The sequence below is a fragment of the Megalops cyprinoides genome, chromosome 1 (assembly GCF_013368585.1).
Source record: "Megalops cyprinoides isolate fMegCyp1 chromosome 1, fMegCyp1.pri, whole genome shotgun sequence".
NCBI classification, from domain to species: Eukaryota; Metazoa; Chordata; class Actinopteri; order Elopiformes; family Megalopidae; genus Megalops; species Megalops cyprinoides.
In genome coordinates, this window is record NC_050583.1 from 51,185,813 (window position 1) to 51,212,797 (window position 26,985).

At 45.2% G+C, this 26,985-nt stretch overlaps 1 protein-coding gene across 2 annotated transcripts; it reads left to right on the forward strand.

Moving 5' to 3' along the window:
• Positions 1–1,254: 1,254 nt before the first annotated feature.
• Positions 1,255–25,666, forward strand: mxi1 (max interactor 1, dimerization protein). Of its 2 annotated transcripts, none has more exons than XM_036531542.1 (6): positions 1,255–1,559; positions 4,636–4,744; positions 8,673–8,702; positions 21,368–21,482; positions 24,369–24,546; positions 25,355–25,666. In XM_036531542.1, exons 1-6 carry the CDS (start codon positions 1,331–1,333, stop codon positions 25,516–25,518), a joined length of 825 nt encoding a protein of 274 aa, XP_036387435.1. In that variant the 5' UTR covers positions 1,255–1,330; the 3' UTR covers positions 25,519–25,666. The 2 variants fall into 2 exon arrangements, with proteins under 2 accessions (XP_036387435.1, XP_036387426.1); XM_036531533.1 differs by lacking the exon at positions 1,255–1,559 and adding an exon at positions 3,914–4,334.
• Positions 25,667–26,985: the final 1,319 nt, after the last annotated feature.

Genomic DNA, 26,985 nt, shown 5'->3' on the forward strand with positions numbered 1-26,985 from the left:
AGCATTTTGTGTCTTGTCTTGAGTTTCCTTAAATATGTAATGGGGGTTTGTTAGGCCTAAAGCACTCCTGTAATGTGAAAATTAATGTTAATATAAAACAAAATAAACTAAATGTTCTCATACTGTAAAAAATGTTCTTGGCATTTAGTTCCAGTGAAGTTGACTGTAACTGAAAACATGAAAAAGCATAGTTTTAATTACTTGTTTACTTACCGTTTTTATAAACCACTACAATACATGTGCTTTTTTACCTTCTGGGCTGCTGTGAATTAGGCCTTAAGTGTCTAATCCCCTCTGTCTTTTTTACCAGTGGAACCTGAATGGGTAAAGGAAACCTGATCAATAAAAATGAAGGACAAACATGTTGTCAATTTACTGGAAAAAAAAAAAAAACAGTCAGTGCAGGAATCGATGTAAGACTTTCAAACTGCAAGAGATGCGTTTGTGTCTTTTGTTTAGTGAACTGTGCACATTGCTGAGTTTCTCAAAAGCCCCCCCTCCCTTCATCAGAGAGCGTTCAGTGATTCTCTTGTGCTTTGAACCCTCAAGTTTTCTGTGAACTTTACATCAAAAACAAGCAGGCTGCTGCTGTCCCTTTGAAGTGGCGGATATTGGAAAGGACTGCACTGTTTTGTCTGTACTTGAACGGGAAAGGAGGCTTGTCGCAATGAAAAAGGCAGCAGTCCACTGGAAAGAGTCCATGGGAGGGCAGGCACCCTCCCTTGTCTACTCTGTTTGCTGTTTGTGTAAATTTAGTACCTTTGCTGTCAAACTGCTGATTTCCCCCCATTAACAATGTTCCAATATTAATTTTTGCTATTCTAATACATTCCACGTGACTACTGATTAAATAAAAGATTTGATTACATGACAATGGAACTGTGTTTGATTGAGTGAGTGACCATTACAGCATCCTCATAATCTATAAATCAAAACATATATTTAGGCATTTATTATTTGGAAGATATCCCAGATTTTTTGCAGATTCAATGGTCTGTTCCTAATGACAAAAGAAACTGCATACACAAAATGTAAACATAGCAAACATAATTTACATGGATAAAATGATCTAGATGCAATTTTAGGTACCACAGCAGAGAGTGCTTGACCGTGCTGAAATCCGACATGGGTCCCAGCGTATTTAGCCAGTCACAGAGACGCGTCTTAATACAACGGGCGTAAGGACCATGCGGAAACCGATGGGAACTACCATCCCATACATTCTACCCCTTCTCATTCATTGATCGCCTTCTCAAGAAGGAACACACAAGACAAGCTGACACTAAAGACGTCTGTCTGAAGGGAGAAATTATCTCAAAGCAAAAAGAAAATGGTACGAAGTGAAAGGCAACAGAAAGAGGTGAAATCCGAAGATGTTTTTCTGGAGTCCGAGACTTCTATGGATCAGCAAGATTTTAGCGACATGTCTGCTTGTCCTTTCAATGACGTCTTCAACTCCAGTGACTCTGCTATGGACCAGATTGGCACTTTTCTGAAAAATGTACAAGTTTTGCTGGAAGCAGCAAGTTATATTGAAAATAATGAAAAGAAAGATGGAAGTAAGTCGATTTGTGTATCATGGACGAGTTCGATTGTTTCATTTGTTTCAGGAGAACAGAAATATCATTGTTAACAGACTCAGACAACAAAGGACTGAGTTGCACGAACTACATGTAACTAGCCAGATAGACTAGAATCATGCATGCAGCACTGTAATATATTGTTGGATTTAAAAAAAATATTACCATATTGGGAGATTTGTGAGAGAGGCTATATTTTTCGATTTCAGCGTTTAACTTTTTTAAACAGACATTTCCCACGGGAGTACACTGCATTTGCTCAGTTTTAACAAGACAAACAGTAGTTTTGAGATGGGAAAGGACCTGAAATACAGGCTAGAGATTACCCTACTGATTAGGCATACGGGAAAACAGTTTTAATAATTGAGAAGAATGTGGTTGTGCAACGTTATGGTGAATATCAAGACCACTGCCGTCGCCCCACCCCCATCTAATGAATGCATTTTTACACACAAACATAAAATAGCTAGTTGCTCTGTATGAAATGTCCTTTTGTGCCTGGCAGCCCGTGCGATGCAAGAAAAGCCTCCTGACTGAGAACAGAGACTGCTAAACAAACACACAGTGACTAACTCAGTCATCTTAATGCCTTATATGAAATACCCCATAGCTTTATTGGTGATTTCAAGGTAAACATAACCGATTCAGTTATCTAGGTGATGTATTTTCATGTCATTTTATTGCTGACTTGAGAGAACATGATTTGTAGAAAGAGCCGAGCATTTGTGCGCCGAAGCGAAATTAACGCACAAGCAGACAAAAAAATCTTGTTCACCACAGAAGACGCTATGCAATTAAAATGTGTTTCTAACCCAAGGCCATTTGTAAAGCTGGTTAAATAAATAATGGATTTTAAATTACATTACATACTATTTAAACGTGTGATTGGGGTCACGATTCCTGTCATAAAGTTCACTTCAAACCTACACCTGGAAAAAGTGCTAGGCCTATTCTTACCATAGGCTATTGTGCTATCGGTAGAGGAAATATCAGCTATTCAGTTATGCAATAATGAAGGAAGTGTTTACTCATTACTAAATGTGGATGCATTCAGTTTAGATTTTTTAACTGCTTTAGTTAAATAGCCGGAAGGCCTTCTGGTGCTCATTAATCTCATCTATAAGCATTTTAAGTCATTTCACCACAGTGAACCAATATCTTCATAATGTAATGTACAGAAGGTGAATGTATGTAAGTAAAATACGAACAGAAGCTTATTCTGTAATACGCTTCTGGTCTGAGAATTATTGTCATTAGTGTTTTTTTATACTACATGTAGCTGCAATCACAATAGTGTATTAATCGATATAAGCCTCTGCCTTTATTAAATTAATTCCACGCCTCAAAACGATGACTGTAGTGACTGTAATTTTACTTCTGACATCTTAAAACGCTCAAAAGAAATTGTTGTTTTTGCAAACCCGAGTCCCAGACTGAGACCTATTTAATTGTGTATTTGCTTCCTGGTATTTCCAGGAGTACTCACATGGTTTCCACATGGAGCAAACTCGCTCGTTATGATTGGATTAACGCGAGTTTGCTGGCCGAACTTAGCAGCGCCGTTGTCCAATCAAGCGCATCTGTTGAGTTGACGTCAGGTGTTGCTGGGCTTGGCGTAGGGTTCTCAGAAAAACATGTCCACGGATAGGATTTGTGGGATGTGTAGGCTGCAAGGAAAGCTTCCTTGAAACTGAAAATAAATGTGCCCGAAAACAAAGGAGACCGTGTGTCAGCTGGGGAGTTCTCTTATCTGTTCCTTATCTGTAATAAGCAGTATTATTCAGAAATATGCTCCACAGTTATTGTGACATGCTGTGCTGTAATGACGCTATGTTTCGGCACGATTTACAACTTACCAGTTTTGCATGTGCTAGGAATTTTCCAATATGTTGCAGGGGGTTAAAAAGCAGCGTCCCGCCCTGGATTCTAACCCATCACCCTCAGGTTTAATATGCTTCCCCATTGTCGCAGTACCCCTTATGATTAAGTGTAACAAAAATGTTTGATAAATAACCTGGAAATCGAGTTACGTAGTTGTACAGATCATGCTTTCTGTTCCAGGGAAATGACACTGGGTTTTGATTAAGTTATTAGTTAATGAAATAGGTTGCAAGCGGATGTAACATTACTTGCCACCAATACAATTACAGCACAGTTTTGTTTTTTGTTTTTTTTTTCCCCCTCAAAATGAAATACGGCGGAACTCGGTATCCCACGTTGCTTTGCGCTGGGGGGTGGGGGTGGGGGTTGGCTCCTCCCCTCAGCTGTGAAGCCAAGTAAACAAACTGGGGGAGGAGTAGTAACAGGCAGCAGGGACTTTGCAGGCTCTGGGCTTTCGGGGGAATTTTTATATCGTTTATATCAGTTTTATACGATTTGTAACGGTCGTTTTCCTAAGAATTTTTAATACTTTGCTATTCTGATCTTAATTAGATTTTTTAAGTCGGATTTGGCTGCAAGTAAGCTAGCTAGCTCAGCTAACGTCTGCGCTAAGACATATTTTCGGTATTCCGGTACCTAGAGCTAGCAAGGTTTACGGAAAAAAAAATAAAAGACTAAAGTTACCTTCGAAGCAATACTAGTTATATGAAGAACGATTGTTCATATCTTTAATCTGATATCTGTTTGTTCAGCAATATTTCTTTATAAAATATCATAACCAGCAAGCTACATTCAGAAGGATGACGGCAGTGCAGCTTATTAATATCCAGAGGTTATTGGAAGCTGCAGAATATATAGAAAGGAGGGAGAGAGGTACGTAGCTAACCAGGGAATGACATTCTCTCAGTGTAGTTTGATTGCCAAACTATTTATTTTATTGCAAATCAGAGTTTATCGGTATTTTCTCGTCAGATCTGTTTGTAATTTAGAAGACGACCGCCTGTAACACAGTAGTCCTCACATTACACCGATGATTGTTAGGTAGCTAATAGATAATATTAGATTTTTCACCTTATTTTGAAAATGTTTAATATTTAATATGCTGCACATTGGAGGGGTGTCACAGCTTATCCAACGATAAGGATAGCTAACACGATGTTTGTCTCTCCACCAGAATGTGAACACGGGTATGCTTCGACGTTTCCATCAGTTCAAAACACAAGCTATCAGAGACAAAGGAAATTTCGAAATAAAAAGTACAACAGCAACAACAACCACAGCAGGTAAGGGATTTTTTAAAATTAAAGAACATGTTTTATTCATTATGTTTAACGATGTATAGCTGGCGCCTATCGTTGGAAAGCCAGCTCACCAGCTATACATCATATACGTAGCCTCTCATAAATGGAAAAATCGTCTACAGCAACTGGGTAGTTAAATGTTCAACATTAAAGGTCGACAATGGTTGGTAGCTAAACATTATTGATTTTAACGATGGTAAGATATCGAAGATAGGACATGTGACGACATGTTCTGAAGTAGTAGCTAGCTCGCTGTTAGCCTATTCAATGGTAACTTCAATTACATCATGTGGTAAAACGTTTCGCTGTGGGAATCGCTTGTATTAAAAATTGCTCGGATCAGAACATTTTAACTTGAGGTGATGTGATTTATTAATGTATTCGGTGGGCAGAATATGCCAGATGCAGTATTAATTTTGCAGTTTCTCACTTCAAATGGCGAGCTGTTTGCTTTCTTAGTTTGGGGGAGGGGAAGTCTCAGCAGCTCCAGCTAGCTTTCATCAGCTGATTGTCAAACTGACTGCAGCACGGAGGGTTAGGGACCGTCTGTGACTTACCGTATCTGCGTTGCTTACAAATGTCACCAGCGTTTGATGAATTTTTAATGCATCGAACTTTTCTGTTGATGTGACTGCATTTTTCCTCTTTCTTTCAATTTAACTAACTTACATTGCCAAAAGAGGTCAATAAAGATATCTTCTTGTCGTAAGGCTACATGCCAATATTTACCAGTACGTGGCAGTGAATTGTATCCCGACCCCTTGTGTAAAAAGCTTTTTATTTACCGCAAGCGTTGATAGTTAGCTAGCTGCCTAGGTGAATCTGTGTACGACGTTGTTTTAAGCTAAAGACAGCTACCTAATGGGGTTGAATGGATTCGTTACATAATTAGCTAGATCTAAGGTGCAAAAGGGATTATGTTACCATTTCAAGAAACCCATCTATAGCATCACTGGTTTGTGCATTGTGATCTGGTGCAAGGGAATGATTTAAAATGCGTTCTTTCGGTTTTAGCGGTTACAGCTACCCGGTTCAAGTCGTTCGCCATCGTCGCACGAATACCTGTCAAGCTATATATGTCTTTTGAATAATTGGCCGCGATAGTCAAGCTATAATTAATTACAGTCGTGAAGAACGCGTCCTGAAGTCGATGATATGGGGGTGGAGCATTCTAGGACCGAAGACTAAAATAAGATTACCTCTTCAAGGTCACATGGCTAAAGAGAGCAATAGTAAAAATCTGTGACAATTGGGTTATTTTTGCTGTCAGGGTAAATGCTAAGAGGAAGTATTGGCGAAGGCCTTCTCACTTTACTACGTTAATGTGTAATTCCACATGCTCTCAACGAGTGCAGAGATCGCTCTGTATCTTCTTTAGGCAGGTATAACTGAGCTGCCAATACATAATTTTATTTTTTAGAAATTACAGCGGAACATACAACCTGTGGAGATCGTACAGAAATCGCTGTCTTTTTGGCAGATGTAACCGACCAGCAAGTAGCTAATTTTCTTCTTTAGAAATTACAGCGCAACCTGCAACCTAACATGAAAATACATGCATCTATACAAACTAATATGCAACCAGGAAGTATTTGTAGTGACCCAAGAACTAAGGTTTTTAGTTTGTTTTTTGGTGTGTCTTTTGCACTGTAGTTTGTGAGATTACTCCAGGGCCTTTATAGGCCGGTGGACGTCCTCACCTATGCGACCGATCTTCGCTTGCACCCCCCCCCCCCCCCCCAAACCCCCCAGAAAAACTGCTTCTGTGTATGCGTGCGTGCGCGCACGTGTGGGGGCTTGTGTCATCTTTTCCTTTCAGGCATTCTGCATTGTTAAGCTGCAGACATCCTGATAACGTTATTTTCCTGCAGAATATTTTTTGTTAGTGAATGGGAAAATATCTCGACAAGCAAAAAAAAAAAAAAAAACTATATTGACTATCTGACAAGGAAACGGTGTTGTAATGTAAAAGATGTAGTTGCGTGTCTGCTGGGGAGATGAGGGGGATTGCGAATTATGATTGTCCGCGGGTGGCCTCACGAGGCCATGTCTGCATGCACGGGTATGGACACAAAAGATGAATCGCTTCTGAGATACAGGAAGCATATCCCTTATGTGCTTTTTTTCTTTTCTTTTATTCATTGGTATTTTAGTTCCTGTTGTTGCAGCAGTGTATATATGCAAATGCATAGGCTTAGAATTCCATGGAAAATAGCAAGTGGCTGCTCACTGGTTCATACGTCGGTGTACCATATCTAGATATGAGTTTTTCGGTTTCCAAAACAGAACAGCTGAAAGCATGCCCCTGTGTCTGTTTTTTACATGTAGTTTGCTTTCTTTTTTCCCCATTTCTTGCTCACTTTCTGCCTTAATTGAACTCTTGACATCAGCACCAGGGTTTGCTCAAATTTCACGCAATTTCGGTCACAGTGCATAGATATGCATGGTATACTTTCAGTTGCCCTAGATATAGGGCCATACCAATCCTATTCTTCACACAAATCAGTAACTTTTGCAGCATTCACTCTTTCATCTCACATTTGACAGACTGATGTTCTGTGGCCTCTTGATTTGTGCACTTTTCATAATTTTTGGTCTGTGGCTACACCCAGTAAGGTTTTGCAACACACCACCCTTTTTGACCATTGCTTGATCAAACTCTCATTTGGCACATGCATCATTTATTCTAGAAGTCTGTGAAATATTAGTCACCCTCGGCCAGAAGACATGCCCATGCTTGCTACCGCACATGTTTTTCACTCATGTTAGTCATTTTTGTTGCATTTAGCATGCATGCTCTGCAGATGTGATAGCTCTGCTGATCAGAGCTCTTTAGCCCTGTACATGCCCAGTCATGCCCTGTGTGGTAAGCGCCATTGTTTTGCCCAGATGCACACAACCTAGTTTTCTAAACAAGAAATTGCGTGCCTATTGTCACCCAGTACGCTAATGCGCGCCATAGGTTTTAAACACTGTCTCAAGGTTTGCTCTTGACCAGGGCTCAAAGGTATCAGCCTTTTGGCTTGAAAGCCCCGTGGTTGATGGCAGCCTGTAGTGTAAATTAGATTGTCATTGATCACACATCCTTTACATATCTCCAAGCGATTAATGTGGGATGGGAAGTTTGCTGTGGAGACCTGTAAGGCTAATATGCCAGTACCTTACTCGTTATAATGTAAATGTTGTACAGGCCGTAGCAGTCAAACCCATGAGTATTTGCCTCTGTCTCTGCAGTATGACAGCCTATATTGCATGTATGTATGCCACTAAATCCTGCAGTCATGTGCACCCGGTTACACAGCAGTAGAATGACAAACGGGAGAAATGTCTGTTTCTCTTCCTGGTGTGAAATCAGGGCCACGGGGTCGGCTGCACGGTGCCCGCAAGGAGCTTGAGTATTAATAGTAGGGGATGAGTAAGTAAATGCAGGAAAGTGGTTGCAGGGACCCGGGAGCTGGTTACCCCCTGCTGCGGGGAGCTGGCAGTTTGCTTAGAGCCTGGCTTTTTAAACCATCATGCGTGCCTGTTTCCCTTTACCGTGTTGCCATACAAAGTCTTCTCTTCGGGGACCTGATGATTCACTTTACATTATTAACACCCCTCCGGCCTCCGCAGGCCTGGCGTTGGGGCTGGCTCCGGCGCAACACCACGGATTTCTGCACAGCTGCGGCTGGCACAGAGGAAATACGCATTCATACACGTGTTTGTTTGTGCATCCTGGTGCAGTAATGTGAAGTGATAGCTCGAAAGTGGGTTGGGTTGTGTAGGCTGTATGCAGTGTGCTGGGGATGTTTTAAGTTGCATGTACCTGCTTTATTGTTTTTTTTTTTTTTTTACAGTGAGGGTATGTGGGCTGCAGCGGACACCCATTGTAACCTGTACCCTCTCTTTCTCTTTCTCCCTCTTGTAGGTCCACACACAACGAGCTGGAGAAGAACAGGTGAGTGGACTTGGATTTTCCTCAAGAGTGTCTCTAGTGGGTGACAGTCCACCTTTTCACTGCAAAAGTAAATACATAAATAGATAGGTCAATAACAGGAAAATGAACTTTTAGCATTTGTGAGAAGATTGTAGTTGGGACATTAACATATAGGGATGGGGCCTCTTCTTCCAGGGGCGTCTCTCCAGCAACAGGTTATTAAAACCGAAAGTAAGATGTGACCTAGTTCTGCTAATCTAAGGGCATTCCCTCTCCCTCAGCTCGACACGCTGCGATTGGGTTGTGCAGCGGCGCCGCTGTTGCTAAGGTTTCAAGTTACATCGTTAAGGGCATGGGTGCCAGACCGAAGTGGAAGCGAGACAATGCCTCGCATGTTTCCACGCTAGTAGGTTATATAATGTTGGGCGCAGCTGGTTTCCACTGAGATAAGTAAACTTTTCCACCTTAATGAGGCAGATTCCTCCACACGGGGCAGAATTCGAAACTGTGGGCTCCTTGTAAAACCTTCACAAGGGGACAGCACATACAGTAGATATTTTGTGTGTAGGAAAAATTGCCATTATTAGCATGTAATGCAGTACTTTTACTTTAAGGCATTTTTTAAAGATAGTGACACTCGTTTCCACTTAGCTATCATGTACTCCAGCTGGTTTTTATTATTGGTTGTCCACAAAGGATGAACATTTTTAAGGTGGTATTTGCAAGGAATCTCAAGCTGAATCACTCAAAGTTTGATGCCTGCGTACAGGGTGAGAGGTGATGGGGTTTACGTGTACCTGGACAGAAAGATTATACAGTCCTTCCAAAGAAATGACAGGGGCTGTCTAATTCATTATCATTATTATTTTATAACAATATGAATAATTATAATTATGGTTATAATAGTATAAACTATTTTAATTGTAGTGCCTCTCACTCCACAAACCACTTCAGAAGAATTTAATCAGCAGACGCCATGAGTTGTGCTTGATTTTTTTTAATATTGCTGAATTTAGGTTCCATATTTTCATTTTAGTGTGTGTATTTTTTGGCTTGCTCTAAACTGTGGACAGTATGCAGAGATGAAATAAATTGATCCATTGTGTTGTTGGTATGTACAATACACGTTAGCAGGAGGGCTGTGTTAAACGCTAATACCACACAGCCACTGTGACTGGTTTCTGCAGATAACGCCCACATGGGTTTGTATCATTCACATATCATACAGCGGGGCCGCTGTGCAGGCCGCGGCTGAGATCAAGCTTGCGGCTGGGAAGCGAAAAATATGACTGCTCTGTATGAAATATGAGATAAGGTAATACCAGCTCTGAGAAATGAGGAAGGAACTTGTGGAAAATGTATGACATATTATGACATATTATCTGTGTGTTGTTCAGCCACTCGGGTATTCAGCAAATCAGCTGGTGAACAGTAAAACAGTTTACAAACACACTGTCTCCAGACTTAAAGCTAAGATACCTGGCTCTGACAATTAAGTGACCTGTTGAAGCATCTCAACAGAGTTCATTTTGGTGTTAAGTGAACACCCTCCCAGATAATGGCATTGCTATAACAACATGTGTGCTTTTGTAAATGGTAATCGAGTTTAGGAGGTGGTTGGCTATGTATCATTGGTAAAATCTATCCTGGCGTTCCCCAATTCTCCTCCTCAGCACTGTCTCTGAGGGGTGCCCTGAAAGAGCATGATTGTCCACATTTTTACTGCTCTTTTGTCTTAAAGTTAACCCCGCTTGACAGCAGACGAAGCAGAGACGGTGCATTTATCAGATCTTGCTCTATCAGGTTTGGTTTGGTGGGACTGGCCCTGCCCAGAGCTGAGGACTGATGCTGTTTAGCACTCTATCACCACCTGAAATCTGGAAGGCTCTTCTGTTCAAAGGGCCAGGCGGAATCAGATGACCCCCGGTGATGCTGCGCTGTTGATGCGAGCAGGAGATGAAAGCACTTTCCGCCACATTCCAAGTGCACGGCATCATGGGACAGTTTAAGATAAGACAGCAGGCCGGGGGGGTGGGGGTAGGCATCTTTTTGTGTTGAGTGTAATGCATAGAATATTTCTGCTGCTCAAAGTGCACAAGAGTGGAGTCAGCAAACATTATTTCATCAAGAACCGTTGTAGTTATAATTTATTTATTAACTTGTATGTTCATTCTGCAGATGTCCTAAATTCTGGACAAGCTGCTGCGCAGTAGAAATACAGTACAGAACACATACGGGGAATAAGCAAGTACAATATAGGCCAAAGAATACATGTGTAAGTCAGCACAGAGCCGTCCAATTAAAAAGGGGAGGATATTATTGATCCATGTCTTTCAGTAGAGAACCGTTCAGCCGAGGTGATGGCATGTGACATATAATCAGAAGGTTCTATTTTTTGAATCCTGTTCTTTTTAATCACTTCTGTGTAAGCAGGGGGGGTAATATTTTTAAACCAGCCCTCCTTGATCGGGAGCGGTGCCATTCAGATCCCAGATCAGCTTCGGCAGGTCCAGACTGCGGTAGAAGAGGACTGGGGGCTGTACCGAGGCTGGGCCATCAGCAGCTGTTCACGGGGCGGCCCGTGGCAGTCAGCGAGGGTGGGCGGAGCCCGGAAACAGATTAAGGAAGTGCAAGATCTCCAGGCAGCGCTGCAGGCCGGCTTTATATAGCAGCACATGGTGTGCCGATGTAATGGGATAGACCATCTTTAAGCCCTTCCCAGATGTGTCCTGTTTGCTTGGTCCAGACTGAGTTCTGTTGCCTTACTGGGTAGTACTTAATATACTTAAGAGGAAAGTTGGAAATTGTGCAATGTGTCATCCCTCCTGGTTTCATGTAGGAGTCCAGCACGTTTACCCCAGTGGCCATCCCCCACCGCCACCTTCTGCAGCGGCTCCTGTTGTGGAGTCAGTCTTTCCCCCAGGACAGGGGATCTCGCAGTGAAGCCCTTCGCTTCCAGAGAGATAGAAGCCCCAGCGAGTGGTGCGATCTCAACAGAGGCGGCTCCGCCGTACGGAACGAGCTGCATTTCCCTCTTGGCGCACCTTCGCACTTTCGTATATGCTGTAAATCTTCACCTCTGCAGAGGGGCCTCCCCCCGCGAGTGCAGAGCTCAGATTTATTAGGGTTCCCGACCGCGCTCGCTCGCCTGTGTCGGGGCGTTAACACGCCAGCGTCCCCCCTGCTGCCAGGGAGTCCATTACCCTCGATCCTCGTGGTTACACTGTGAGAAGACGCCCACGCGAGCGCCATGCTGTACGTTTCGGCCTTCCCACAGGGGTGGCGGGGACAGGCCGCAGCTTGTGACCTCGACGTGATGTTTTCGCGAAACCTCAGCACAGGTTTCGCAACTGGGGTAGGAGGGAAAGGCGGGCTGAGCACTGCCTGTTCCTGGAGTGCGTTCATGCAGTGTGACCCCGGACGTCTGTTCTGGACCCTGTTCGTCCCCTCCCCGTATGACGTGACGCCGTGTGAGCTTTTCTTGGCTCGGGAAAGCAGCTTACCGGGCTTGATCTTTGGTCGCACGTGCCCGGGCACGCCCTAATCTGGGAGAGGTGGCCTGCGTGACAGACACGAATCAGAGGGGCGGTGGCCCATGTAGCTCCGCCCACCGGGGACAGCAAAGGCTGGCAGTAGCTACTTAGTGCTACTCAGCGCCACACGGCGCAACGCATGCGGGGACACTTAGGCTGTCGCAGGAAGAAGAGCGTTGGGCAGGGTTTTAGAGCGTTGCTAAGGCGGCGTCTCTAAGGCAGTGTCTTTCGTTTTTGACCTGACCTTCCCCCTAAAGCACTCCTTTCTGTTGTGGAAATAGAGCGGTCAGTGAGTGCTTCAGCGCTCCCAACATAAAGCTCATGAAGCTCCTGATATAAAACTTGTGAAGCTTCCGACACAAGGCTTCCGACATAAAGCTCATAGGAAACTTTCTGTACCAAGCTGTTAGAAGGCCAGGCAGTGCCTACTCTTTCTGTCTTTGCTTTTTTCCCTGAGAAAATATGCATGCATTTATATCAATCTACATACATCTAAATAAACACTGCCATTAGAGAACTGTATTTTTTGTGTATGCAGTCACACGGGGACTAGTTTGCAACTTCCGAACAGTAAATATTTCAAGGCAGAGAACTTCTTGGAATTGCAAAACGACCATCCTAAGTGCAAGCGTGACAGGCCACCGTCAAGCAGCACGGCTCTACGGACAGGAAATGGCGGCGAGTTTAAGCCGACCAATAGAACGGTGTATGCAAATGAGCCCTATTACTCAACCTCAGTGAGGAAGAATACCAGGCTTTAATTCGGGCTCCTCCTTATCTGGGACCAGAGTTTGCGATTTCTCGGTATGAAAATGGGCAGCTATTTTGCAGAAAGCCACAGCAACCGTTAGCCATTATTCTGATGAGTGTGCATGACTGCTTACACGCACTTGTGTGAGAAATGAGATTACTATCACATATCAATTTGGTAAATCTTTGTGTATTATTAGTGCTCTTCTGCACCACAGTATATATAGATGTAGTTATTGCATGAAATTTGCGCTAACCCGGATTTACCTCACCAGCGTTAGCATTTTAGTGTTAGTAAATTACATTACATTATTGTCATTTGTCTTATTCGACTAGCGACTTGCATAGGTTACAGTTTTTGCGTGTTAATCATTTATACAGTTGGATATTTACTGAGGCAATTCTGGGTTAAGTACCTTGTCCATGGGTGCAGCAGCAGTGCCCCAATGGGGAATCGAACTGGCAACCTTTTGGTTACAGGCACTGCCCCTTACCACTATGCTGCACTGCTTCCCCTACAAATGCCAGTGGTGTTTTTGCTGCCTTTTATATCCACAAGAGAGGGGAATTTTATGCCCACACTGCTATATCAAATGGCCTCTGTCCCTCTGTTTTTCTGTGTTGAAAAAGAAAAGAGGTATGCCATTTCACAAGTAACCCTCATTGTCACTAAAGGAGCCTATAAAATCATCACGACAAACAAAATATAAAAAGAAATGACAACGTGAAAACACGCCAGAGGTCATAGCAATCAAGCCTCGCAATCAACATGTGTGCAGTAGTGGGCTATTTAACTGTATTGATTGCGCTTAGAGACAGCTGGCCCACAGCATGCAGTGTCAGTTGCCTAGCCTGGGTTGAGTTAAAATGATGTACAGGGTAAGTGGAAGTGTGGATTAGGCGGTAACTCGGTGTTTGCATGCGAGTGCCCACATGCAGTGTGTTGAGCGCGTAGCTGTTCAGATGTGGTTGTTTTAAATGTTTAATCCTAAGTTTATGACCCGAGGTGAAAGTGGCAGCGGGGGGCAGGGGGCAGGGGGCAGGGGATCTCCCATGATCCTCTGCTTCTCTCCTGTGTGCGGGGCAGGGGCGAGCTCAGAGCATCCCTCTGCTGTGGGCTTGATTAAATCCACCGCACGTGTGAGCTAATCCATGTGCTCGCTGTGGGCCAGAGTGGGCTTCGCTCCCACACAGCTGTTGGTGTATTACCTCTTCCAGTTTCTCTCTCTCTCTCTATGTCTGTCTTTCCCCTGTCTGTCTCCAACTCTTTCTTCCTATTGCTTTCCTCTTTCTGGCTCTCTCTTAGTCTTTGCTTCTCCCTCATCTGTCTTTGTCCCCCAATGTTTCATTCTCTCTCTCTTGCGCTCTCTCTCTCTCTCTCTCTTTCGCTTTCTGTCTATTGCCTGTCCAAAAGTCTCTCTCTGACTATCTCTTACTTTTTCTTTCTCCCTCCTCTATCCTTATTACTTTCTCTTTCTCTCTCCCTGCATGTTTTGCTGTCTTTCTCACTTTCTCCTTCTGAATTCTGTCCTTGTACCCTGATCTCTCTCTCTCTCTCTCTCTCTCTCTCTCTCTCCCTGTCCCTCTCTCTCTCTCTCTCTCTCTCTCTCCCTGTCTCTCTCTCTCTCTCTCTCTCCCTGTCCCTCTCTCTCTCCCTGTCCCTCTCTCTCTCTCTCTCTCTCTCTCTCTCTCTCTCTCTCTCTCTCTCTCTCTCTCTGAAGCAGCTCTGCCACGCTCCAGTGCAGAGTAGGTTAACGGTGGGGGTGACATTGACGTATATCTGACTAGTAATTATGGTCATCATTCAATGTTATTCATGTGCCTCCGATTTTCCAGATCCACCATTGACCACCACAGAGCCGGGAGTATAAATACAGGGGTGTCCTGGAAGAAAACTGACAACGTTCAGTTTCCTCTTCTTTATTAATTCACCCCTTTTTTGACACCACGGGACATAAAACGTGACAGTCATCTTTAAGGTGATTATAATTGTGGTAATGAGTTCATGTGAAAAACAGAATGGAGAATATATCCTACACTATGTGGTCAGTGTCTCACAGCAAAGCCTGGATCTTCACCTTTGTGTGTTGCCATATTCTTCCTGAATGCCTGTGAAATCCATGCTTTTCATTGTTGTCATCTTGTGATTCTTCAGTCCCGAAAGTTAAATATTGCTGTTTGCTTCCAGTAAACTGGGGGATTATTGCCACTGTCCTCTGAAAGATCTGGTTTGGAAAGGCTTTGCCAGACACTCATCACTGACACACTTTGCACAGTGGTATTACACAGCGTAGATGAGACCTCAAGGGTTTTTTTCCCCAGTACAAAGATCTGCCCTTGCACAACATTGACCACATGGGTTAGATGGAAGGTTGACTTGAGGTTAGGTATGTACCATGAAACCACCCAGCTATTTTTTTCCTGAATATAACCACCATGTTCCTTGCCATTATCACGGAAGATTATAGTAAATAATATGTCCGCTAATGGCCCTTCCCCATCTGCCTTGAGCGCATAATGGGGAAGAACGTGCCTTTTGCTCAGCAGAGCCTCGGGGGTTAAGTTTGGCTTAACCTTTTGAGAGTAGAACACAAGCTCAGAAACCTGACTTGTATTCCTGGAAGCTATGACAAAAGGAGTGTATGTTTGAAGGCTTTTGGTGCAATGAGGAATTTACCAACACATGCGTGAGCGCCCGAAGCTGAAGGGTGATAATGAAAAACTTATGGAAGCATGAAGATTACTCCTGCTCTATACAGCACGCACTCGCAGGCTCATTAAATACAAACGAACATCTTTCGTAAAAGAGAGATTGCCATAAGAATATATTGAATGCGTTTATTATGCTTCCTATTTAAAAAGCATCCTAATGACTCCTCTTAAATATCAGTAACATAATATAAATTACATTATTGGCATTCAGCAAATGCCCTTGTCCAGAGTGACTTGCATAGGTTACAGTTTTGTACAATTTTTTTTTAGCTGCTGGAGATTTACTTTGGCAATTGTGGGTTAAGTACCTTGCCTAAGGGTACAACAGCAGTGCCCCAGCAGGGAATCAAACCTGCAACGTTTCAGTTACGAGTCCTGCTCCTTGCCACCATGCTACACTGCCCCCCCTAGGAATATAATTTTGTAATTAAATAATACAGAGGGAAATCCCTTCTTTTTTCAAAGGCCGGGCTTTGCTAGAGCAGTTCAAATGGAAGCCAGCTGACCTGCTGCACGTTTGGTCTCGGGGGGGGGGGTCTGAGCGAACCATGTGACCATCGAAAGCTCTGTGATCATGTGAGGTGGGGGCAGGGGTGGGGGGTGGGCGTCTTTCACAGGAGGGACTGATGATCGTTCAGAAAAAGCTCATTGTAACTCCGTCAGTCAGAAACACAGGCCTTCGTGCTGCGCTCAGTGGAACACTGAGTGTTTGTGCAGTTATGTCTGTGTGCAGTCCCTCAGCCTGTTGGCTGGATGTTGGATACCCCAGATAGCAGCACACAGGATGCGTACAGAACGCCAAGGTAGAAGAACAAAGGCCACTATGCTCGGGTGAACAAACACTTTTTGTCATGCTTTTTAGAAAAAAATGCATGTGCCAACTGCTCATAAAGTATTCATAGATTGTTACCGCCTTTTCAAACCGTTCTCCCTTTCACAGAAATAAGTTAAGAAACCAAATAGAATCGAAAATCTGTTTCCGTATCAGTATCTGTGGTTACATTTTAAAAGTCAAGTCAGCATATCCCTTGGAACACACAACAGTTTAACTAGTATTTTCAAACTATGTATAAATTAAGGTGGTTAATATTAAATGACATGTTTTGCTTTATAGAAAACCCTGGTACATCCTAAAGTGAAACAAACCTCTTTTAGCTGTATAATTATTTTTCTGCTTTTAAAACAAGTCTGCTGTATGTTACCAGTCTAAATGTAGGTAGTATTTTTGGCAGAAAGCCTATTGAAACCTTCTTAAATGTCCTTAATGACCGGTCTGCAAATCCTCAAAGTTTGTATTTGTGTGAAATCTGAGGAGGCCAAATATTGCTGAAAAGCAACCCGGTGGCAAATTGCACCTTGTGTGAAGGGAAGTGCTGATTTTGGTTTTCGATGGCACACACAAAAACCCCACGACGGTGTCTCCAAAACCCCAGGCTCTGCTGAGAGCAACAAATAGATTGATTGCCCTCAGACCCGTCATTACTGCGTCTGGAGAGCTGTAATGCACGCTCTCAGATTCGCCCAGGCAACTTAATAAGCAGGTTAAATAGGGGAAGCATGCATGTGGAAAATGCACTTATTGCATTGTTGAAAGGTCATGTATCAAAGCACCGAGCACCACGCTCAGTGTTTTCTTTCTAAAGACTATTTTCTCAGTACATCTATACCCTTCTGTTGTAATGTAACGTCGGCTGTGCATGTCTTCTGGTTTTTTCTACACTGATTTACTACATTTATATTTATATTTACATTTATTCATTTGGCAGACGCTTTTACGAAAGAGACTTAGAAGTGATATACCGACTGTAGAACTGAACCTCGAACCCTTCCTTTTTTTACACCTGGTCTGGCTTTTTCACTTCCACTGCAGAGTTAAAAGCATCAAGTAGGTGCATCTAACAGCCATGAAAAAGGACGTTGCCGACAGGTTTGTGAAAATAACTCACTTCTCCCCCACGGGCCGATTGTCATCACAAAAGAAAAACTGTTCTCGACAAACAATGCATCTTTTGAACATGACGCACAGATGCGTTAGCGTGTCACAAAAGCTCCGAGATCCCTAGCTGTACTGTTAAACGCGAACGGAGCGGGCTGTTGACGCAAGCATCGAAGGCCACGTGTATGTGTGTGTGTGTGTGCCCGGGCTTCTCTGGCGGCCGTTTCCCACCCCCCATCCTCTGACGACGGCTAGAGAGCAGCTCCCGTGGCGCGGTCCTTCCCGAGTAAAGAGGCGCGTTGGCTCAACAAAAGAGTTTTTCAGGGGCGCGCGAACAGGACCTGCTCAGGCTGGGGGTGAATGCTCCCGGGGGCGTCTGTGTAAGCACAGGGACGGAGATACACGTGGAGGAGGGAGCGGCACACGGCACACACTCAGGATGAAGAAAAGGCCTGAGAGAGAGGGGGAGGGAGAGAGAGAGAGAGCAAGAAAGAGGAGGGACAGAAAGAGGGAGACAGTGAGGCAGAGAGTAGGAGTGGGAGAGAGCAGGAGAGAGAGAAGGAGGGTGGGAGAGAGGAAAAATAGGGTAGGAAAGAGAGGGAGGGATGCATCGAAGAAAAAGGGTAGGAAGAGAGAGAAGGAAAGATGGAGAGAGGAAGAAGGGGGTGGGAGGTGAGAGAGAAAGAGAGAGGGATGGAGAGAGATGGAACGATGGGAATAGGAAACAGGGTAGGAGGTGACGAGGAAGAGAGTGAGTGGTGGAGAGGAGAATAAATGAGCAAGCAGAGTGGAGAGGGAGAGAGAGGGGGTTGCGTGCATGCTGGGCTCCGTGCCATGCCTGGGGCCTCCTCTCCACCCGGTCCGTGCTCCGTAGGCCAGCACGTGATCACGTGAGGTGGGGGATGGGGGGGGATCGGGATCGGGAGATCCAGGTGACCGAACAACAACAACAGCCACGCTGAAACCCCGCCACGGTACGTCCAGAGGAAAACTCCCCCAGCTTGCACGCTCACAACAGATGGGGGGAAAATGCTGCCTCTGTGGCCAGAAGTGAAGCGATTCAGCCGCCCCCGACAATGCAAACACAACCGCGTGACCTGGGAGGCTTAAGAGAAGCCCCAGTGAGCTGAGACCTCGAAAGCAGCGCGGAATTCAACTCCAGCTTCCCCTTTTTCTTTTGACCGCATTGCCCTTTTTGTTTGTTTTGATGTCGGGTTTTGAGGGTGGACGAGGGTTTTGTTTGTGGCTGGAAGCTGAAGAACTTCCCAGTAAAGCCATTGAGCATTGTTTACGCTGCACATATACAGACTTTCCGTCAACTAGCAGACAGAAAGCCCCAATAACTTCCCCGTCAGGTGTTGGGGGGGACTTGCTTTTGCGGAACCTTTACGCCGGGTTAAGAGGGACACTGATTCCAGAAAAGCGGGAACACCAGGTTAAGTGACAGCCGACGCACTTAGGGATCATCTACATCTACATCTACTGACTGTGTAACACCAGATTAGGCTTTCAAATGTAGAAGGGATGCAACATGGAAAAAACGTTTGGGGAAATTACAGCTATGTTTAAGTCAGTAAGGCTAAACAAACCTTAAATTTAAAGTGTAAAGGTTTACTTGTATTGATATCAGTTTCATCACACCACATTGTTATCATTCAGCAGATGCCCTTATCCGGTGTAACTTATACAGGTAACAATTTTTACGTGTTACCCATTTACCCATCTGGATATTTACTGAGGCAATTGTGGGTTAACTACCTTGCCCAAGGGTGCAGCAGCAGTGCCCCAGTGGGGGAATTGAACCAGCAACCTTTTGGTTACGAGCCCTGCTCCTTACCAGTATGCTACACAGCCATCAGTTTCTTAATATACATATATGTAATTCATACAAATACTTGCAGTTATGAAGGAACATCAACCTTCACAGCCGTGGGGTTTATGACCTTAACGTGTGCGTTTGCAGCGTGGGTCTGTGCGGTTTCCCGAGCGTCGCTGTGTTAGGCAGCTTCACGGGGGCCGCGTGCTATAAACAGTTACGTAATCCAGCGCAGATGGAGAGACAGGCGCGGGGCTGGGTGGCACTGGGGATCCGCGTGTAGGGATGGAGGGGAGAGCCGCAGATGGCCAGGGCGCGATTTCCGTTTCGGCCAGAGCCGAGGGGCGCCTCTGTGCCACCGTGTGCTGAAGCACCACAAACACGCAGTGTGTTTCTGTCTACATGTAGGCTGTGTCATTTCCTGGTAGTGTGCAGGAATCGGCCCAGATTGTACATTGACGCGACTCCTTGACATCACAAAAATGCATTTCAAAGGAAAATGGATCAGTAATCTCTGTATAACTATCAGTTTTTGTATCGCTGTGCAAAAACACAGTGATACGCAGTTATAAGATGCAAGTTAATGCAATCAGTACTTTAAATCTGAACTTCTATGTGATATGAAATTGTTTGCTTTTGCGTTGCATGTCGATCGATCTGTCTCTTCTTCTGAAGCTAACATTCGTCACCCGCAGCTGATGTTTGCAGTTGGAAAGCTATGAACCCTCCTTTGTCTGTACTGTATTGCCGCATAGGAGAAGTGTACAGCAGTGACTTTCTCCCGATAAACTTTGAGGGCCTGCGCACTATAACTCATAGCAGCTGAGGTGAAGCTGATTCTGCCTTCATGGGCTTTGTGGTTTTATCTTCAGGTGAGCCATGTCTCAGTGTTCACAAAACGAGAGACTTAAAAAAAAAAAAAAAAAAAAAGGAGTCCTTCCCACGAATCTCAGTGATCCCCTTACACCGGGACACAAGCAGGGCTGGGGACAGAAAGCCGTGTGGTTGCCGGGGAGGTTAAGCACAGAGAGTCCTGTGTGTCGGCGCGGGTGTACACGCGCATTCAGGTGGTTCCTGATGCACAGTGGAAAAAGGAGGTGGGGGAGAGGGGGAGGGATGCGGGTTGAAGCTTTTGAACTCTGCCTGGTTTTCCTGTTGCGGTGAGCGGGCCGGAGGTTATCAGCGCAAGATAACATGAGATAGCGGGCTGCTTATCTGTCGCAGCTCTGTCTCTGGAACACGGAAGGCGGTGGCGCGGGCGGCGGCGGCGCGGGCGGCGGTGACAGATGGGCGGGACGAGACCCGGGGATGGCAGCTTGCGTTGATCAATCGGAGATCAGGTTCGGGGAAGCGGGGAGTAAACCAGGGAGCGGTACAGCAGAGGGTGCGGTGCATCATGAGAGATCAGGGTGCAGGAATACGAGGAGATAAGAGGCTATGTGGGCCCTCTCGTGTGACCGGGTCAGACTGTGGAGCCTGAGGAGAAGGCCCAACAGATCCCTGTTGCCGAGGGTGTTCTCACGCTCACGCTCTCTCACGTTTCGGCGCCTCTACGCCTCGTCCATATCATAACCAGCACCTGTCCTTGGGGCAGACAGAGGTGACGTTTTTAGGACAGCGCTCTGAACCGCTCCAAGACAGGGTGCTGACATGATGGTGGGTCTTGCTGTGTGGAAGGTGCGTTTGTGTTGCACGTCAGATGGACAGAGTGGGTCGAGGGAGGGGAGGTTTCGGGCTTTGCGGGAGTGGGGATGTCACACCTCTGATAACCTTTTATCTGATGACCACTGCGAAACGCTTCTGCGCGCCTCATTTGCTCGCCACATGAAAGGGAACGCTATCTGTTCGATCTGTCAGACGCCGTGTCTCTGGCGGCTACCGGCTTCCTGTTTTGCGGTCACCCCTGAACGTCCCTGTCCCTTTTTTCGCTGTTCGGCAGGCGGGCTCACCTGCGGCTGTGCCTGGAAAGGTTGAAGGCGCTCATACCGCTGGGACCGGACTGCAGCCGGCACACCACCCTGGGACTGCTCAACAAAGCCAAAGCACACATTAAGGTAGGCCGCCGAACCTTCCTGCGAGACGCCCAAACAGCACGTGTGGTGTTTGCACTGTTGCAGAGCACAAAACTAGATTCATGTGACTCCATCATAGGGTACAAACACACTGTGGCTTAATCTACTTTGGTTGTTGGCAAACTGCTCTCCTTGCAGTTTGTAGTCACACACACACACACACACACACACACATACACACATACAAAGTGCACTCTGTTTGGCTTTCAGACCAAAGAACACCTCACATACTGGTGCTCAGTGTAGAGCCTGACTCTCTTGCCCTCTAACGCACAGGAAACATGCTTGCTGCCATCCAGAAAAACCTGATTCCATTGCCACAAACATTTTTACATGGTGTATCCCCTGAGTCCAGTTTAGTGGAACAGCTAGCCGACTATACGTTAGCAACTGTAAGAAAACAAAACAAAAAAAAAAAAGACAAGACCTGCAAGACCTGCCTTTGCAGGAGGAGATCAAAGCCTGCGACTCTGTGGGTGCGTTAGCGAATGCATGCACATGATCGAGGAATGCAAACAAGCCAAAGCCACGGGATAACCTCCCTGAGAAGGATCAGGGGTTATTTGTCGGAAGACCTCAGTAAGAACGAATGTACGGATTCTGCAACGGGGGGGTTATGTACCTGACCTTTGACCTGAAAGAACACAGGAATCACGGATACGTGCAGAACTCCGCCCACCACTCCTCGGCCGATGTGGCCCTTTGTTGCGGTGGAAAAAAAGAGCCGTGGCTCCTGAACCTGGCTCTGCTTTACACTTGGTCTTTGGACAGAAATGTCAAGAATCACTACACTGCCCAAGTTCTGTAAATCAGGTTATTTACACAGGGAAGCCAGTGTGGATGAACATTGGAGCAAGCCCTGCCCTTAACCATCTACTGCAGAAAGGGGAAGATGATCTTTTCATATACATATATGTAATGCAATAAAGTGTGGTTTTAATATGCTTTACTGTTCGTCACTGCCATTTTATTTCGTGGAAAAGTGGAACTGAGGCACTGCACAAGCTGGCTATGTCAAGAGGAAGGCAAACAGATGAGAGTGGCTGGGGTTTTCACCATAAACCTTCCTCAGCGTTAAATGTCCACATTGTCTGTCAGTGTGACTTTCAGTATTATCAAAGTGCAGCTAGTTTTGCAGCACACAGCCTACGTGCTAACTTTTAGCGTTGGCTAAGTAAAGTTGCTTGGAGTTCATTTACTCTGAGCAGACTGACTGCAGGCTACTCAACATTGTAGTTGAATTCTAGAAGGCACAACAGCGCCACGCAAAAGGCTTTTCTCACTTTGGGGTCATTTTATACCGATGAGAGGAGCACCGTCATTCCCTGAAAATGTCAAGGAGCTGCTCTGTCCTGGGTCTGGCCCAGCTGAGAGGGAAAAGCCCTGCAAGGAGTGTCAGGCCTGAGGCCTGCTGATGTTTATCAGAGCAGCCAGGAGAGGGGACCACCCCTTTGTACATTAGAATGAGAATTCTGCCCTGGAGCATTCAAAAGGGACACTCCATTTTCTTCACTGGTGGGATGACTTGCTTCTGTGAACGTGTAAATCTCATTTTGTTTTGCTGTGTAGCTTGTTTATCGGCAGGGTACATTTTCAGAATTTCCAGACTTATCTGACTGTTGACAGTTTAGGGTCATCATTGCACTGCACAACATTGATTGCGGAAAATGATCTAGCTTTAAATGAAACACTTTCGAACACATATTATACATAATATTTTTATTTATTGTTCATTTCAAAATGCCATATTCTGTACTGTGTAAAAAGTGATTGAAGTTGCAGTTATTCATTTTTGAATTTCATTTGAAAGACTGTAAAAACATCTTTTTTTAAATGATATTTCCATATCCACAGCCTGCAAGCAGACATGCACATGTAGCAAATGTTGATCAACCACTGAATTCTCTGAAACCACAGAGCATCACTGCAGTATCATGTGACAGGGAAAAAAAAAGAGATCGTTTCTGATCATTTGTGAAGGAACCAAAGGAAATACAAGCAAGTGTATTTCAAATGTGATTCACGTCCACGATGTCATTTTGTGGCTGATAAAGACTTCTGACAGACTCTTGTGCTGGGATATTTAAATCCCACCTCTAAAGGTGTCTTTATGAAGAAATACCGAGAGTGGTACTCTTTAAAGTGTCCCAGAGGACAGCCCTGCATCTTCATCTAGATCAGCCAGCGCAGGGTGATCAGCGATGATTGCAGCTCAGTATTTTCACTCAAACTCACAGGAAGCACGTGGGCGGCTTGGCAGAAACGTACACAGTTAATGCAGTAAGTTGCAGCAACGTACACGCTTAATGCTCCTCTTCTCGCGTAATTACAGACGTGGAATATTCGCTCTAATCTTAAATAAATGGTCTACATCTGACGCAAATTACCGTCTTAATCTGTCCGTTCCTATTTTCTGCTGTTTTGAAATCGGACCCACAGCTGACGTTTGATGCTTGTGTTTGGAAAAACCTTAAACTGATGGGATCTGTGACCTTTGTGACAAACTACCAACCAAATAACCAAACCGACCTTGCAATGAAGTATCATGCATCATGTATCAGAAAGGCCTGTGCAGAGGTTGAAGTAACAAGATGCTCTGGAAGATTTCTTGAAAACGTGTACAATAAACATGGTAGATTATTGCATGAAGTGTAGGTGAAGTAGATGATGTCCTACCACATGAGCGTAGGTGATTGGACCAGGGGAACATTAGCCTCTGTATCTAGTAGAGATTCCCTGACAGAAATACAGCTTGACAGAAATACAGAGCACAGATCAGATTCCCCCCCCCCCCCCCTCATAAGAGCCAGCTGTGGTATGTTTTTGAAAGGGGGTTCTGAACCTCTTTCCTCTTTTCTATCCTCGAAGAAACTTGAAGAAGCAGACCGGAGGAGTCTGCACCAGCTGGAGCACCTGGAGCGGGAACAGCGCCACCTACAGAGGCAGCTGGACCAGCTGCAGGTGGTCTGCACCGGGGATGGGGAGAGGATACGAACGGACAGCGTGGGCTCCACCCTGTGCTCCGACCGCTCCGACTCCGACCAAGGTGAGTGGCGTAGTGGTAAGGAGCGGGGCTCGTAACCAAAAGGTTGCTGGTTCGATCCCCCTCCGGGTCACTGCTGTTGTGCCCTTGGGCAAGGTACTTAACCCAGAATTGCCTCAGTGAATATCCAGCTGTATAAAATGATAAAATTGTAACCTATGGTAAGTCGCTCTGGAGAAGAGTGTCTGCTAAATGACAGTAATGTAATGTAATGTGATAATGGACCGTCACCCTCCCTGTGAAAAACCAATGCAAGCTCTCTCCCACAACCAAGCACTAAGTCTCTCTTCAGTTACGAGCCAAAGTGAAAGTGGGGCCCAGCTGTGACATTATTACATTACTTTACATTATTGTCATTTAGCAGATGCTGTAATTAAGACCAACTCACACATGTAGGTTACAGTTTTATCCATTTGTACAGCTGGGTATTTACAGAGGCAGTTCTGGGTTAAGTACCTCGCCGAAGGGCACAACAGCGGTGCCAGAAGTGAGGAATCGAACCAGCAACCTTTCAGTCACGAACCCTGCTCCTTACCGCAGCGACGCACGCTGGTGCTCTGTTAAGGAGGAGGCAGGAGTCCCAGCATCGCATGATTGGTTTGCGGCGCAATGTCTGGAAGCTTAAATAATTCACAGTGTTGTTTAGCTTGCCTGTTTAACGGATCGTTACGGGAGTCTGTGTTTTTCCAGAAAGCTCCCCTACTTCAAAGTAAGGTGTAAAAAAAAAAAAAAAAAAAAGCTCGGGCTTGTCTTCTCTCGCTGCTTCTCGCTGTAGCGCTAATTCTGCCCCCTCCCTGTGTGCGTTGCGCAGAAGAGATCGAGGTGGACGTGGAAAGCACCGAGTTCTCCCATGGAGAGCTGGACAGCGCGAGCACGGCCAGCACCAGCGACCTGGACGACCACAGCAGCCTGCAGAGCATGGCCAGCGATGAGGGCTACTCCAGCTGCAGCGTCAAACTGGCCTTCTCCTCCTAGAGCCCGACACGACCGGACCAGACCGGACCAGACCGGACCGAGCCGCATCAAACCGCACCGCAACGCGCGCTGAGGGTGACCCGAACACCGAGCCAACCACAGGCCTGACACCGGAGCGGTCTCTTTTGCAGCACAGAGCGATCGCAGATTCTGCCACTTTGCTTGCTCTACTGTTTGTTTCTTCCAAGTGGTGGGGGGGTGGGAGGGGGGCCATGCCAGGGGTTTTAAAAGGGCAGCCGGTGAACATGAGTCCATGCATTCGGTGGGGTGAAAACAAGCAAAAAACATTGTTATGGCTAGTTAACGTTTTTTGTTGGTTTTTTGAAGGAGTCGCTCGAAACCGCAGCTTGGTTTTATTGCCGAAATTTATTTAAAGAATATTTATGTTTTAAAATGGGAACGACAGTTAAAAACTTTAGTCTGAATCTATGAAGAACAAGCCTTCATTTTCATACTAAAATGAAGCACTTTGTAAAGATTTTATTTTGAAAGGGGTGACTACCTTGGGTGGGCTCTATGTGTCTGCGTCAGTGTCTGTGATAGGGGCTCTGATTTGGTCGGCTGCGTTAAAACTCTGGTTCTGCCCGGAAAAAAAGGAACAAATAGAAATTTGGACGTGTAACCTGTGGGAACACAATTTGACCTGCCATATCGGCATCGTCCTGGCCCTCGAGCGTTGTTTTTCTCGTTCTTCTTAACCACTGTTCAACACCATGACTTTGACTCTGAAATTGGTGCTATGCGAAATAAGCCCGACAGTGGCCCGGTCGAAACGGCTCGTGCGGACGGTCTGCAGAGTTTCGTCAAAAAAGAAAGGAGGAAAAAACACATTCCCGTTAACATGGGTATTTGGTGCATTGAAATTGCGGACTCAAAGATTTGCGATCTTCCGCAAGCAGCTATACCACAAAACTTATCCTGCACTTGCCTACGTTATAGCAGACCGTAGAACCGGCACGATGAAACTTTTTCTAACAAGTGTCCCTCCTAGCAGCAAGTCCAAAGCAATAACAGTTGTAGTCATTTGTCTTGACAATTTTGGCTCCCGTTTCTCTTCTAAGGCACACTCCTCTCCCCCACCCTCCCCCCGACCGTCCAAAAGCAAAGTGAACTTGCTTGTTTTTGTATATACTTAACATAGTTCAATTCAATTAAAGATAAAGGAAAAACGGAGAAAAAAAAGGTAGTGCCCATGGGTAGAAAATATCGCCTCTGTTGCTGTTTGTCTTGTGTTTTGTGCATTTTAAATTATATTTTTTGAAGAAAAAAAAATGTATTCTCTTCAGAGTGGCAGTCTTTGTGGCATGGACAGTGTTACTTTGTTCATTTTGCTGGCTGAAACGTTCAGAAGTTTCCATTCCGTAGTTGCCGTAAAGGAAACGTTACGCTTTAGTTCAAGACACAACGAGAACTACTATATTGGTCAGTGGACCTTACAGAGAAAAAAAAACCAACAACTGAGGACTT

Coding starts and splice junctions, on each gene's coding strand:
- mxi1 (XM_036531542.1), top strand. CDS start 1,331: ATGGTACGAAGTGAAAGGCAACAGAAAGAGGTGAAATCCGAAGATGTT. Junction 4,745..8,672: donor AGCAACAACAACCACAGCAG/GTAAGGGATTTT, acceptor TCCCTCTTGTAG/GTCCACACACAACGAGCTGG. Junction 8,703..21,367: donor AACGAGCTGGAGAAGAACAG/GTGAGTGGACTT, acceptor GCTGTTCGGCAG/GCGGGCTCACCTGCGGCTGT.